Source organism: Tupaia chinensis, unplaced genomic scaffold (assembly GCF_000334495.1).
Source record: "Tupaia chinensis unplaced genomic scaffold, TupChi_1.0 Scaffold146140_1, whole genome shotgun sequence".
NCBI classification, from domain to species: domain Eukaryota; kingdom Metazoa; phylum Chordata; class Mammalia; order Scandentia; family Tupaiidae; genus Tupaia; species Tupaia belangeri.
In genome coordinates, this window is record NW_006205995.1 from 400,816 (window position 1) to 416,776 (window position 15,961).

General features: G+C 39.7%; 1 protein-coding gene and 1 pseudogene across 1 annotated transcript in view; one reads left to right on the forward strand and one right to left on the reverse strand.

Moving 5' to 3' along the window:
* Positions 1–15,961, forward strand: part of ATOSA (atos homolog A) — an 82,395-nt gene that overhangs the window by 981 nt on the left and 65,453 nt on the right. Inside the window, exon 2 of the mRNA XM_006168737.2 lies at positions 158–275. Coding sequence (XP_006168799.1) covers positions 260–275 — 16 coding nt within the window. The 5' untranslated portion in view covers positions 158–259. The remainder of the gene's footprint in view (positions 1–157; positions 276–15,961) is intronic.
* LOC106733925 (60S ribosomal protein L31 pseudogene) lies at positions 11,422–11,844 on the reverse strand (annotated as a pseudogene).

Sequence of the window (15,961 nt, forward strand, 5' to 3'; positions counted from 1 at the left end):
GGGGGGGGTAGTGCAGGGAGTTCTGCTTTTCTCCAAACCTGCCGGGGGTGCTGTCACCGTCGTTGGTGCCAGGAATGGGCCTCACGGAACAGTAGTTTTCTTGCAAGGCCGGGGCTTAGCCGAGTGCTGGATTAATTTGATTTTTGATCTCTTTTAGCATTTCGAAAACCAAGCAGAAGCCGTCGACTCAGCGGCGAGCCTGTTGAAATTAACCCACACGTGTATTTCACGGCATTCTGGGTGGAAATTGGATGTGAAAATGAAGCCAGATCGAGGTAAATGATTTATTCAAGCAGGGCCTCTCTCTTTTTTTTTTTCCTTCCCTGTGCCTCATTTTAGAAGTGTTAACCTAATTCAGCGGCAGGCTCAACTATTTCTGTATCATACGTGATTATCTGTTTCTGTGACAGATTCCAGCTGGTGAGGTAGAGAAGGGCGAATGGAAGAGGGAGGGTTTAGGATCTAGATGGAGGACACGTACTTCAAAAGTGCTTGTCCAGCAAAAGTTTCAAGATAAAATTCTAGTGCATCTCAAATGAAAGGGTCAAGAGCAGTGTATGTCTCTGTTGCTACAAGTCTGGGTATCTTTTTAGAGTTCTTGTTACTCATTTTCAGGTACAAAACAATCTCACTTGAACCTTAAATTTACAAGGTTTTTAAACGTGAGAGTTTAAGCTTGATAAATGGAAGAGAAAATTTAACACCTGATGCCTGTTTTTGTTATTATTATTACTGCTTTCCTTGCCTGTTTTTGTGTTCTAAGTAAACACCAAAGTTTGGAAAGTACCCCAGCATTCGATATATAAATATATGGACAGTTAGGACTGCCGAAATCCCGAGTAAATGTTCTTTCTTTTCTAAACCCGTTGTATCAGGATGTATGAGAATAATGCATACACTGTTCTTTTCAAGGACTTCAAAGGAATTGTTTACAAGTTTTCTGATTAATGACAAAGACCAACTTTAGAAGATTTAATACAGTACTGATGAATAGTGAGGGCTTTCTAGTCAGATATGGGTTTGATTCCAAGGAACATTGTATGGAGGGGATTATTATATTTGGTAGGCAGTTGGGCTAGATGACAGAATCGCTTTCCAAACCAGATTTAAGGACTGGAAATATTTACCCTATACAATATATGTTTATTTTTCAAAAGATGTGTGTGAAAGTGGTTCTTTTTTCAGTGTTAGAAATGGAAATTTTTTAGTTCAAGTATGTCTTTGGTAATAATGGCCGTCAACATGCATTGGGAGTCCAGCCTCGATGGCACAGGTTGTAGCATACTGAATTGCAATACTAGGACACCTCATGACTGACCGCAATTCAGATGCTGAGTTGACCTGAAAGGTACAGGGGACAGGAGCCCAAGATCCTTACTAGCTTAGGGATGTGAGGGAAAGGGATATGGTATGACCAGACCTTGTTAAAGGTGTCTGTCCATGTCTCTTTCAAAATAAATAAGTTTTTAAAAAATGCCCTCGTAAGAAGCGGAGACTACCGTATTTAATTTAGTGGCATAAATTAACTTTCAGTATTTGGCAGTTACTTAAAATCCAACAAGAGCTATGTCTGTATGAAGAATTACCAAGTATATTGCTGTTGAGCAGGTTGCTAGTGGGTAATGCCAAATTCAGACTTTTAGATGACACCAGTGACTTTGGGAAAATGGCACCAAGGTCAGTCATTGCATCTCTGAATAAATAAGCAAACAAAATCAAAGTCACTATTTGGTTTGGATTGTTGTTAAAAGTTGCCTTATAGTCACCAGCAGTTTAAAAAATAGTATTTGCACCCTATCTCTTTTAGCCAAAGCTAGTGCTCAAAACAATAAAATCTTTCACTTATACTTGCACGGATTGAAAGGAAGATAAATAAATTTATTCATCCAGACTCCCAAAGAAGGGACCCACCCCTTTAAAAGTGTATCTTTCTTTAGCATTCTCAGATAAGAATGATGGGATTGCAAGTTTAGTATTATAATTATATTCCACAATAATAACTTGAGCCTCTAGGCCCATGACGTTTTTTGACCAGAACCCACAGTAAGCAATATTTTTTACTTAGTAAACTAGCAAGAAATAATGAAATAATTTTTTTCACAAATACATCTAGCCATACGATGTAGAATGCAGTTTTGTAGTTTCTGTTTTACTTCACCGTTCAAAAAATTGCTACCACAACCCCATGAATATTTTTTCTTGACCAGTTAATTGTTACAATGACATGTACGTTGAAAGGTACAGTGATGGGCAGTACTTGACTATATAAAAGATGCTAGTACTTCATTTTTTTTCCTACCTTTTTTTCTTTCTATTTTAGTGTCTGTGGAACTATTCTGTATGAGTAAATTTTCTGGTAATTGAAATTTGGTTGGTTGTTTTTTAAAAAAATTTTTTGGGAACCAGCAGTTAGCGTAATGGCTGTGTCGCTGGACTCCCCCGTAGTCGACCGCGGTTCGCGTCTCGGACCAGGTGGCTTAAATCTCACGCCGGGCGCGTGTGTGGCCGTGCCCAAGATCCCGAGAGGAGAATGGAGGAGAAGGGATTGCGGCGTGACCATCCCCCCCTGGGGGGGGGTGATTTCCCGCTTTCTGTCTCTATGTCTCTGTCTGGCGAGCGCACGCGCCCTATAGCGAAAACCTCTCCAAAAAATTTTTTTTTTTTTTTGGAGAGGTTTTCGCTATATGGCGTGTTTGCTGGCCAGAGACAAAAAGCAAGAAATCACCCCCTGGGGGGGATGGCCACGTCACAATCCCTTTTCCTCCATTCTCCTCTCAGGATCTTGGGCACACACGCACATACGCCCAGTATTTTTAAAACCTTTTTGCCATAGGGTGTGTGCGCTTGCCAGAGACGGAGGGTAAGTGAGAAATCCTTTCACAGGAGGGAGGGCCACACTGCAATCCCTTCTCCACTCTCCTCTCAGGATTTTGGGCATGCACTCACACATGCCTGGTGTGAGTTTCAAGCCACCGGATCCAGGACTCAAGTCCTGGGAGTCTAACACCTTAACCGCTATTCCATCTGCTGGCCCCAGAAATTTGCCTCTTTAAGTACCAAAAACATTTTTTATTATAATCATGATATATCTGTGTGTGTGTGTGTGTGTGTGTGTGTGTGTGTATAAAACCTTGTAATACTTCTAAAATATTAATGCTTTTCTGCCCTTTTTTTATATTTAAAAATTATAGAATCAAGATCATTTAACCTTTTATTGATAAACGAGTATTGTCATCTGTACTTTGTTCGAATCTAGAAATACCCTGAAGAAATATTTAAGTTTATGAGGTTTGTTGTTTTTGGAGGTCTCTGGCTTAAACCACTCCAGCTTAAAACAAAAAAATTTAACCATCCCTTTCTCTCAACATTCTTTGTTCTTAATGTGCTAATTCTGGCCTCTTTTTAATTTCCCTACTTTTGGGCTCTGAGCTAGAGAAGTAGGTAACCATACTTAACAGAGTGCTCTAAAATCAGGGTAAATAGGAGAATCTCAGACATTCATTCAGAATATGGGTAAAGTGTCAATTTCAATGTAAAGACTCATATACTTACTTAGTGGGATATAGCTATGCTTCAGAGATTTAAAGTTTTGTGGGGTTTCTTTTATTTTTTATTTTTTTAAGAGAGGTTTTTGCTATAGGGCGTGTGAGCTCTCTAGAGAGACAGAAAGTGAGAAATCACCCCCCGGAGGGGATGGCCACACCACAATCCCTTCTCCATTCTCCTCTCGGGATCTTAGGCACAAATACACATGCGCCTGGCGTGAGTTTAAGCCACCGGGTCTGGGACTCGAACTGCAGTTGACTACATGGGAGTCCAGAAGCATAGCCATTATGCCAACTGCTGGTCCGAGATTTAAAGTTTCTAAATAAATACAATAGGAGCTTCTTATCCTACCTGATATGGTGTAATAGTGGAGAATTGTTAAAACATTTCTTTGAACCCTTAATTTTTTTCCAATTTATCTTTTGATGCAGCCTCATTGACCTTACTGGGAGTGAGGTGGGTCTGCATTTTTCTTTGTTTGTTTTTTGTTTGTTTCAAGAATTAGACATGATTTTTGTGTTAAACCATATAAGTAATGTACATCAAAAAATTTCTACTTTTGATTTCTTTAAAATGGAGTAACACTACAGACAATCTGAGGGTGAAATCTTACATTTTAGTGATTTTAAATAATTTTAAAACTTTTAAAAAACAATTATATAGACTTGCACATAATTCAACATGAATTTGTTTTTGGGAAAGAGGGAATTTACATTCGAACAAATTGTATTTATCAAAATGTGGTTTTGGGGCCAGCAGGTGACATGGTGGTTGAGTTGCTGGACTCCCATATGGCCAAGCATGGTTTGACCCCAGACCTGGTGGCTTACTTTCTCACTCTCTCTGCCCCTTCCTTCCCCACGCCACCCCACCCCCTGTCCCCATGAGAATACATGGCCTATAGCAAATTGGAAAAAATAATTAATTAATTCTTAAAAATATGCTTTTTCCAAAGCTGTAAACTTAGTTTTATAGAAATAACATACTTATTCACTGATTTATTATAAGTAGCTGCTATAGAGCTTAATGTACAAGTAGGTTTAGGAACTAATGTCAGATTCTTTCTTAAAAGTTTATCTCTTGAGAGAAAGAGAACAGTGATAGGTACTCTCAACAGGGTCTTACTCTGCAGTAGCATCCCCACAACCTTCCTCGATCAGGACCATGGCATATGTTAATGGTTGACTGGGAACCATGCCACAATCTTCCATGTGGATCCAGCCTTGCTGAGCAATGTACTACTGCCAGGCCACCAAGCTGTCCCCAACCATCAGATTCTTGTTAAGCTTATAACTTAACTAGTGAAAGTAGACATGTTTGAACAACTGGAAAGTACCCTGTTAGCCACGAGTATTCAGTATCAGCCATGTCTGCTTTTGTGGAGTGTGTGGAGAGCACTGGCCAGTCCTGTGGGTTGATCAGGTGAGGTCAGAGTTTCTACTGCACTCTCAGTTAACTGAGTTGTTACTGGATTGCACAATGATTCTGTTTCTCCATAGTCAGGGGTATTTTATATTTAAGGTAAAAAATCTTTTGAAAATTTTAAGTAGTTACATAATATGACGTGGGTAATGCTGCCGAAGATGAGCCTTTGATGTCATCATTAGTTCAGGTTTAGGCATCAGACCTGTGTTTGTATACTTGTTCCATTACTTGCTTACTATGTAATCCTCATCACATTACTTGATCTTTAAGAATCTCAGTTTCCTTGAGTGTAAAATGGGAATAGTTTCAACTTTTCACGGTTGTGAAAATGAAATATGACAGTGGTGGCACATACTAGGTATTAAATAATAACTTTTATCATGTTGAATAAAACATTAAAGATGCTTTTATGTTTGTTAAGTAATAAATATGCTTGACAGAAGTAAGGAACTAATCAAATATGCAATAACCTAGGAATATTTTATTTTATTTTATTTTTGAGAGAGACATTTATTTGCTATTGGGCTTGTGCGCATGCTGGAGAGACATAGAGACAGGAAGCGAAAAATCATCCCCCCAAGGAGGGGTGGCCACACCACAATCCCTTCTCCTCTCAGGATCTTGGGCACATGTGCACACGTGCCCAGTGTGAGTTTTAAGCTGCTGGGTCCAGGACTCAAACTGCGGTCGACTACATTGGAGTCCAATGACATAACCATTACGCCATCTGCTGGTCCCTTAGCAGTATTTTATCTTTTTTGCACTTAGAATACTCAGTCTGCCAAGGCTTAAGCAGATATATAGATCTTTAACACATAGTTATCTGGGAAAATCCAGAGCTACTAAAGGATATTTGACGTATATGTATAACTTATTTCTTCATATTGTCATTTACTACTGCAGTCATAGCATATTTTCTGTTATGTAGGGGATGACGTGGGTACACTATGCTTTCTGGCGTAATTAGATTTTTTTAAACGGTACTAACTGTAGAACTGAGCAGCTGGAGAGGTTGAAAAATGTTATTCCACCTTGGTCTCAAGGATATATAGTTGACCCTGGTCCTAGGTATGGACATTGAACAACGTGAATTTAAACTGTGCAAGTCCACTTCTATGATTTTTCAAAAATAAGTTTTTCAGACAATACAGCACAATATTGCAAATGTATTTTTTCTTAGGACTTTAATATTTTCTTTTCTCTAGCTTACTTTATTTTAAGCATATAATATATACTACATATGCAAAAATGTATGTTCATTGGCTGTTTATGTTGGCGAAGCTTCAGTCAGGGGTAGACTATCAGTAGTTTGGGGGAGCTAGAGGTAATATATGGATTTTTAACTGTCTGGCACCCCCAACCCCTGCATTGTGTAAGTGTCAATTATATATTGAATGTTCAGTGTTTCAACAGAATTCTAATGTATGGTCTTTGTGTAGAAATAATTAAAACATTTTATACATGTGTGGTATTTCTAGATTTGTTTATGATGAGATCTGAGCTTATCAAAACTTACAAAAATTTAGATCTATAAAGCTTACTAAATCATTAATAAATTAATTTAAAATGCTGTATTTTATTCATATTTAGGAAAATATCATAAGCTATTAATGATCCTTAAATTAAAAAGTATTAGTATAGACTCTGTTTCACAAACAAAATACCAGTTGCATGGTTTTGAGGGTTAAACTGAGAGGAGTGCTATCAGTTTTTCTTTCCTTTTTGATTATATTATGAAGTTGAGCATTTGCAGTGGTTTATGAACTTAACTATAGCCTGCCCGTGTCAACCTCAAACAGTTCCTTTCCAGGCGGCTGAAATAGGAAAGAAGCAAAAAAGGCCAAGAAAAAAGTAGGGAAGGAATTAGGTGGATGCTTACTTCCTAAGAATAGTTCATTGTTAGGCAATGTAAATCAAACAATACAAATGACAGATGTTGGAAGAAAAGAAAAGAAATGTGCACTAGTTTAAATAGAGCATCCTTTTTGCTAAATTCCCAGGTGGAGGTGTGGGTGACAGTATTAATAACAACTGCTAATACTTGTGCCAAGTTCTGTTCTGACTACATATGGGAAGGGACTTCACATTTAGTGGGGAAGTGGAATGAAAGTATGAGGTTTCTTTTTTTTTTTGGAGAGATTTTCACTGTAGGGCGCGTGCGCTCGCCAGACAGACAGAGAGAGACATAGAGACAGAAAGCGAGAAATCACCCCCCAGGGGGGATGGTCACGCCGCAATCCCTTCTCCTCCATTCTCCTCTCGGGATCTTGGGCACGCACGCACACGCGTCCGGCGTGAGTTTTAAGCCACCGGGTCCGGGACATGAACCGCGGTCGACTATGTGGGAGTCCAGCGACATAGCCATTACGCTAACTGCTGGTTCCCAGTATGAGGTTTCTTTCGTGCAACTTGTCTGTCATTTAATTGTCACAGCTACTCGAAGAAGTAGATGCTATTTGTCATCTCCATTTTATAAGTGGAATTGGAATCACAGAGAGGAGTTTTTAGGTTGCACAGCTCAAGAAAGGGCAGATCCATATTTGAAGTGAGCCTCTAGTTTGTGTGTGTTTTAGTTCATTTTTTTTCCGTGAGAAAGAAAACAGGCATCCCGAACAGGATCTTCACTCACTCAGTAATCCATCCCTAGCCGGCTAAGGTCATGGGCCCAGAAGTCATACTGGTTGTGCTCAGAGAGGTCCTGGCCCCAAACCCAGAACCTTTCCCGTGTCAGTCCTATTGTGTTACAGGCATGGCACCACCTGGCCCCAGCTGTATGCCCTTAACCCCAATTAGTAACAAGTTATATTTACATATTATAAGACATTGTGATGAAATTGATTCGAAAACAGTCTTGAGGAGGACCCAGCAGGTGACGTGGTAGTTAAGGGCACTGGACTCCCACATGGCCAACCACGGTTCAAGTCCTGAACCCAGTGGCTTGCTTTCTCACTTTCTGTTTCTGTCTGTCACTCTTATTCTGTCCCTCTGTGTGTGTGTGTGGGGGGGGGGATTATTTTAAAGAATAAAATAATTCTTTTTAAAAAAATAGTCTTGAGGAAAATTCAAGACAGATATTTGCTATGTGTTCTGATCTTACCAAAACTACTCTCTTTGCCTTGGCTTCTTCATCTGTGTAATAGGGAAAGCCATAGTACCTTGGCCTAGGGTTATTTTGAGGGTTTAATAAGTTTATGTAATATGCTTAAAATAGCAGCTGGCACTCAGTAAGCATTCAAATGGGAGCTACTATTGTTTTCAGACATTTTCTAAAGAAGCCAATCATTTAGTGAAGACTGAGGAGGACAAAAGGGGCTAATTCAGTTACACACTTTGTATGCACTGTGGTCTCAAGTCAAAAGCCGGCTACTGTTGCTCTATTACCCATTTATGTTGATGAGTCCTGACACCTCAGTAGCTGTCAAATAATCACTGGCTTGGTAAAACTTGCAAGATTCAGATGCTGAAGGGGTTGACATGGTGGTACCCCATCTACGTTTTTGCCTGTCATCCGGTATGAAGGAAATGACGCAGTGGACTGAACACTGTCATTTCTTTGAAGAGTGAGAGAAAAGATAATTGGAAGGCAGAATTGAGAGGCTAATGTGTATATGCAGTGACTGACTTAAAAATTGATTTTCTCCTCAAAAAGTAAACCCACAGAGTTTGAGCATTCTGCTTTTTGAATGAATGTAGTTGTTATAGAACGTCTGTATTTATTCTTTGCCCTTTTCAGTTATCTAATTATAGTAATATCTTCACCTCTTTAGAGCCTGAGGATTTTAAAAGTGGAATATTAACCTTAGAATAACTAATTCTTTTTTTCTTTTGTAGTAAAAAAAGTAAAATTGTAGCACCCAGAAACAGTACTTCTTTCTTAGTAGGGATACCCAAGTCGGTATGTCAATAGTTCCTTCCGTTTTGGTCAGATGGGTGAAAAATCAGAGGAGTTCCCTAATTATGTTAGACTTTTTTTTATTATTAAACTGAAGCAGCATGACCTGGGTAAGAATGCCAGTAGCTAATCAAAATACTAGACCGAGAACCCATGTATAGTATCAGAACTCCTGGTAATAATCTTTCTTACATTTTCCTTTCCATGTAAAAGATACTCATGCAATAGAATTATAACAGGGCCTTTTGCATCTCCTCTGTTTTCAACATGCCCAACCCTACTGGCTGACTTTTAGATTTTTGATTGCCATTTAGGATCTTGCATACATGATTGCTCCTGCCTAAATGACCTCTCCAGTTATCATGATGGTGGCTCCTTGTCATTCTTCTGTTCTAAGGTCGAACGCCTTTTTGTAGAAGGGTTTTCACTGACTGTTCTATCTAATGTGCTCAATTAATGTTAACTGCTATCATTTATAGTGTTTATTAAAATAGATGTCATTTGCTATTCTGTGTCTCAGCAGTCTGTTTCCTTCATAGTATTTATCGCATTTTGTAATGATTTATCCTTTTCCCTTTTTCATTGTCTATCTCTGTTACTAGATTTTAAATTCCAAGAGGCCAGAAATTTTGTTTCTTGTTCACGTTGCATTGCCATCACCTAACAGTCTTATACATACTAGGCGTGTTGCAGGTACATAGGAGGGGCTTAATATATATTCGTTGAATAAATAAATGGCTAGTATATCTCAACGTTTGTGGAGCAAATAGGATAGGAGCAGATGGTTAGCAGTCACTTACTGTTTTACTGACATCAACTAATTCTAATTTATGGATTTATTTAAATTAACAACACTGTTAGGCTTTTATCACAACTTTATACCCAGTTATTTGGGAATATATTTTAAAATGCTTGCTCACAACTCATTTAAGGAAAATATTTTTTTAATTGATTAAATCTTATTAAGTTGAAATAAAACACTGACAAATACCTAAGAAGAAGGCAAAAGCTGTTTGGTGTTAGTGGCCCTCAGTTTATATATCAGTATCTATGACTACAAGTGATCCAAGCACAAACATTTACCGAAAGCTCTCTGACCCTCCATCCACTATGCTAAAATTTGTTCTGTTACCATTTTTCTGAGAAAGCGAGAGAGGGAGCAAGCATGTGTTAGGGAGAAAGGCTGAGTGTGGATGTGTACACAGGACAGGGACTGGTCAGTTTTCCTTTGTACTTCCAAGGATACAGAACTTGGAACAGCTGCACTGGGGAAGTCAGTGTTTCAGTACTCTGTTGTGAAAACTAGTAATAGGCGTAAGAAACCAACAGACCCATGGTGTGTCACTCTAAACCTTGTCTTCTGCAATACACAACTAAAAGAAATGAAAACCATTATATACTCTTTCATGTGAATGTAAGAGGAAAGGAAGAGTAGGTCATTTGGAGCACAGCCAACTATTTCTTGGTGATAGTACACAAAATGAGCAGTTTAGAGTGGCACTGGGACAGAAAGATTGGGGCAGGGTAGGCACTACAAGGATGGTGATAGAAAATACAGAATGGTAAGAGGCTGTCAAACTTGCTCTTTAGGGTTTTGTATATTTCTTTTCAGCTTTGCATGTAGTTGGTGCTTAAAATCGGCCATGGCAGCGTTATTTATTTATTTATTTATTTATTTATTTATTTATTTGGAGATTTTTGCTGTAGGGTACATACGCTTGCCAGAGTGACAGCGAGACACAGAGAAATGGAAAGTGAGAAATCATCCCCCTCGGGGGGAGGGGAAGGCCATGTTGCAATCCCTTTTACTCCATTCTCCTCTCACATACACGCGTGCACACATACCTGCTATGAGTTTCAAACTGCTGCGTCCGGGACTTAAACCACAGTCAACCATGTGGGAATCCAGCACCTTAATAACTATGCCACCTGCTGGCCCCAATGTTAGCAGTATTTACACCATGGAAATTGGCGGTGCTACAAATCAGGATTTTTTTCCCTTTAGGAGCCATTGCTAAACATTTACTATCACACGACTGTGTTTGTCTTCTAGTAATGAGAATGTTCCCCTATATATCTCCAATATAGTTATTGCTCTCAAAAAATTTAATACTGGTATAATATTAATATCTAACATACAGTTTGTGTTCTTATTTCTCTGGTCATCCCAATAACATCTTTAGTCAGTCACATTGCCCTTTTTTCAAAAAAAATTTTTTTTATTTAATTTTTTTTTTGAGAGATTTTTGCTATAGGGTGTGTGCATTCACCAGAAAGACGGACAGAGAGACAGAGAAATAGAAACCGAGAAATCAACTCCCGAGGGGATGGCCATGCCACAATCCTTTCTCCTCCATTCTCCTCTCAGGCTCTTGGGTATGCACACACGCACACATGCCTGGCATGAGTTTAAGCCACCAGGTCTGAGACTCCAACTGCCGTCGACTACATGGGAGTCCGGTTACATAGCCATTACGCTAACTGCTGGTCCCAAGATCTGGATTCAATTTAATCTAGTAGGCATAATTTCTTTTTTCTTTTTTTGTTTTATAACTTTATTTGAAAATCAGCAGTTAGTTCTCATCCACATTGACTGTTTGTAGATTTTTGAATGTGGTAACAGGTACATAGGTCACCAGAGTGTAGAGCTTGTTGGGTGAATCTTCATCTTCGTTTCGTTTTCTGGACAACCGCATACGGATTTGATATGGGACATTCCTTATTCCTTTGGCCCAGACAGCTTTGTTGAGCCTGGTATCAATGCGCACATCTGGAGTCCCCATCTCTTTCATGGCAAATTTCCAGATTTCTTTGAGTGCGCGAGGGGCACGTTTCTTGAAGCCCACGCCATGGATGCGCTTGTGAATGTCGATGGTGTATTCCCGGGTCACCACCTCGTTGATGACAGAACGGCCCTTCTTCTTCTCGCCACCCTTCTTTGCGGGAGCCATTCTGCCAGGCCTAAGCTGGAAAGAAAGAACGCAGAGGATTCTAGTAGGCATAATTTCTAAAGACCTTATTGCTTGTATCATGAGAATTTGCCCACGTACTCAACTGTAGGTTTCTGTCAGTCTTTGATTTCCTACTTTAGCAAGGACTGAATTTCAGCTAGATTGACCATCTGTGGAATTAAAGTCTGGCATTGATTTCCTTTTTTATTTAAAAGCTTTTTTATTTAAAAGCTGTCAGGATCTTGGGCACGCACGCACCCGGCGTCAGTTTAAGCCACCAGGTCCAGGATTCGAACCGCAGTTGACTACATGGGAATCCAGCGACATAGCCATTACGCCAACTGCTGGTCCCATAGTATGTATCATTTTAACAATATACACAACAACTATTATTTTTAATATATCTTGTAACAAATGTGAGGGGACTTAAAAAAGGCAGGTGGTGTGGTAGTTGGGGCACTGGGCTCCCACATATCTGGTCACGGTTTGAGTCCCAGACCTGGTGGCCCTCTTTCTCACTTTCCCTTTTTCTCTCTCTCTGGTCAAACTAAAATAATAATAAATAAAATTAAATAAATCTTTTAAAAAGTTTATTGAAAAATGGAACTAAGTAAGTGGTAAAAATGGTGTCTACTCTCAGAGTTCAGAGGGATTGATTAATTTTAGCTGAGGAGGTTAATTTCACAGCAGGTGTATTGAGCCTTAAAAGATGTGTATGGGGGGACCAGCAGTTAGCGTAATGGCTTTGTTGCTGGACTCCCATGTAGTCGACTGTGGTTCGAGTCCCGGACCTGGTGGCTAAAACTAACGCCAGGCGCATGTGCATGTGTGCCCAGGATCCTGAGAGGAAAATGGAGGAGAAGGGATTGCGGCGTGGCCATCACCCCTGGGGGGGTGATTTCTCGCTTTCTGTCTCTCTCTGTCTGGCAAGCACACGCGCCCTATAGCATAAACTTTTCCAAAAAAAAAAAAGTAAAACAAACAAACAAAAAGTTTGTCCATAGATGGGGTTTGTTCAGCGTACTGTGGAAGAAAGAATGCTAAACGGTAAATTTCATATACCTAGTTTTGGTTTTGGACAATCACTGAGCCCTTTGACCGTCATTTGCCTCATCTGACAGACTTGATAAGATAATTTCAGAGGCTCCTTCTAGGTCTCAGATTGTATTTTTTTTTATAGAATTCTTTCCTTAAATATTGTTCTCTGAACATGTGTGTCCTTAAATTGGCATCCTAGCAATTCAGAAGTTGGATTAAGGAACGTACATATGCCTTGGAAGAGGTATGATGTGTTCATGTCTTGGTTACTATTGTGGTGATTGAATGCTGGGCTTTGAGGCATGTTTCTGTAGTCCAGGAGGTTGTAGACTAACCCTGGCCTGGGCCTTTTCTTACTGCAGAGTTCAGGTATCTACCAAAGTACTCTGAGTGGCTAACAGTGAAAAAAAAAATTGTCAGGCTACACAGTGGTACAGATTAAATTCCATAAGAACTCAGGACATGAAAATGCTTCTGTTATTCTAAAATCACTCTCAAAAGCATTCTGTTGCCAGAAATCAGAATTAGAACAATCCTTAGAAAGTCTCTTTCATTTTTCTTTTTGTTTTGCCAGAAAGTATGTGTGCTCACTACAGAGATAGAGAAAGAGGTAAAGTGAGAAAACATACCCTCCCACCATGGGGAATGGCTATCATCTCTACTCTTCATTTCTCCCCTCGTGGTGGGACTTGAGGCAAACATGCACACACACACCCAGCAGGTTTTGTAAACTGCCCGGTCCAGAGACATTTGGGGCCAGGAGGTGGCGTGTTGGTTAAGGCGCTGAACTCCCTCCCACCTGATCAACTGTAATGCGGGTCGATTCACAGTTCTCTCTCTGCCTCTCTCTGTTGAACACATGTGCCCTATTAAAAATAATAGTAATAATAAATAAAATAAATAATTATTTTTAAAAAATAGTAACTTGAAACATTCAGTTGGCCATGTGGAATCCAGCCATCTCAACCACCACATCACAGGCTGGTCTGAGAGTCTCTTTCATTTTTACAGTTGAGTAAACATAAGAACTAGAGAAGAGGTAACCCTTCAAAACTAAAACATAAAACTATAATTTCTTGCTATTCAGTTAGTTATTTTCTTTACTGGACTACTTCTCACCTCTAGCAAAAACACAGTTGCCTAGAGGTTCTAGCTCCAGAAATGAAAGTTTCACAGGGAACTAACTTGAAAGAAGCAAAGGCTGGGTGATTATATCTTCATGTGGCTTAAAAGTAATACTTACATACTTTTAGAAGTAAGTCAAATGGTAATAAATAGAGTCAAGGTGAAAAGCACATATTTCATCTTTGAAACTGGGATACTGGCCCATTGCCATGTGATTAAGGGAGCCAGATCCCACATGACTGACTGCAGCTCAAATCTTGGCCCCAGTTGCTTGAAAAACACATGCTGCACTTGCTTTCCCTAAATCCCAGTGGGATGGAGGCATGGAGAAGGGATTGCTGCCTGACCGTTTCCCAGTGAGGGAGCACCCCATCCCACCACCCCCCTCACTCCCATGTGCACACGTGCCCTCTTGCAATTTAAAAAGAGAGACCAGGATGCCGAGAAAGTATGACTATGAAATCAGAAATACAGATAATGACTAGAAATTTAAAAATCAAGAAATAGCAGTAAAACATTTAGAAATACAGAGACAACTACTTGTCTGTGGTTTCCTTGTGAAGAATGAGGCTGCGGATAGTATCCACACAGCTATTGTGATGATTAAACAAGGTGTAACCCATGTAAAGTGCTTAGAATAGTATTTGAGTCTGAATACATGTTCAGTAGGGGTTGCCTGTTATTAATGTGTTAGCATCTTTTCAGTGAGTGAGGTAAGCATATATTTCAAGCGCTCGAAGGAAACATACAAAGGCCAAGAGGGTGACTGAGAGACCCTCTTTGATTAGGATGATTAGGTAAGTCCTCTTTAGAAAGCGAGCGCAGGCTGAGAAGGAGCTGACTTGTAAGGAGTGAGGGGAAAAGCAGTCCAGGCTGAGAGAGCATTAAGTGTAAAAGTCCTGAATTTAGAAAGAATCTAGTGTGCGTTAGGAACTATGAGAAGACCAAGAACCTTACTGCACTTTTTGCTTCCTTTATTTCCTCATTTTTAAACTGTCTCCTTGGCTAGAATATTTGTTCTCCATAGGCAGTGACTATGTCTGACTTTTCATGCCGTATCCCTCTCTCAGGTCAGAATCGGCACAGAATCGGCATTTATTAGATATTTGAAACAAAACTATTAAGTGCCTGTTGCCTGCTTAATAACTGCCAGTGCCTTATGAATGAGGGCTTTCCCTTCCCTCAGACCAAGAGTAAGCTAGGTTACAATAAATTACGTATAGTAACTTCTCTTGTTGTTTTTGTTTTGTTTTGTTTTGTTTCAAAGGAGGACATTTGGGGGTCTGGTAGGTGGCATGGTGGTTGAGGTGCTGGATTACTACATGGCTGACCATGGTTCAAGTTCCAAACCTAGCCTGAAAATAACAACCAATAAAAAGTAAATATATATATTTTTAAAAAAAAAAAAAAAAAAAAAAAGGACATTTGATGAGTAGCACTATAGCACATCAGTTAAGCCGTGTACATAGGGCACCTGATCCCACATGGCCCACCATGGTTTGAATCCAGGATGGAGACGTGGAGGAAAAAGGATTGTGGTACAACTGCACCCCCTTAGGGAATGCTTTCTTGTTTCTTTCTCTCACCTGTACTCTCTGAATTGTTCTTTGGCAATTAAAAAAAATAATAATAAAAAAATTAAAAAGGATACTGGGACCAGCGGGTGGCATGGTGGTTGAGGTGCTGGATTCCCACATAGCCAACCCACTGTTTAAGTCCCAGACCTGGTGGCTTATTTTCTCACTTACCTTCTTTCTCTCTGCCTCTCTCTTCGGTGACTGCATGTGTCCTATAGCAAATTAAAAAGTAATAATAATAAATAAAATAATTTTTTACAAAGTATACACACCCTATAGCAGAAAGTTCTCTTTTAAAAAATTATGCTGGCTGCATATGCGTGTTTGCCCAAGATCCTGTGAGGAGAGTGGAGAAGGGATTGTGTGGCATTGTGTGGCATGGCCATTCCCCCAGATTTCTCTCTTTC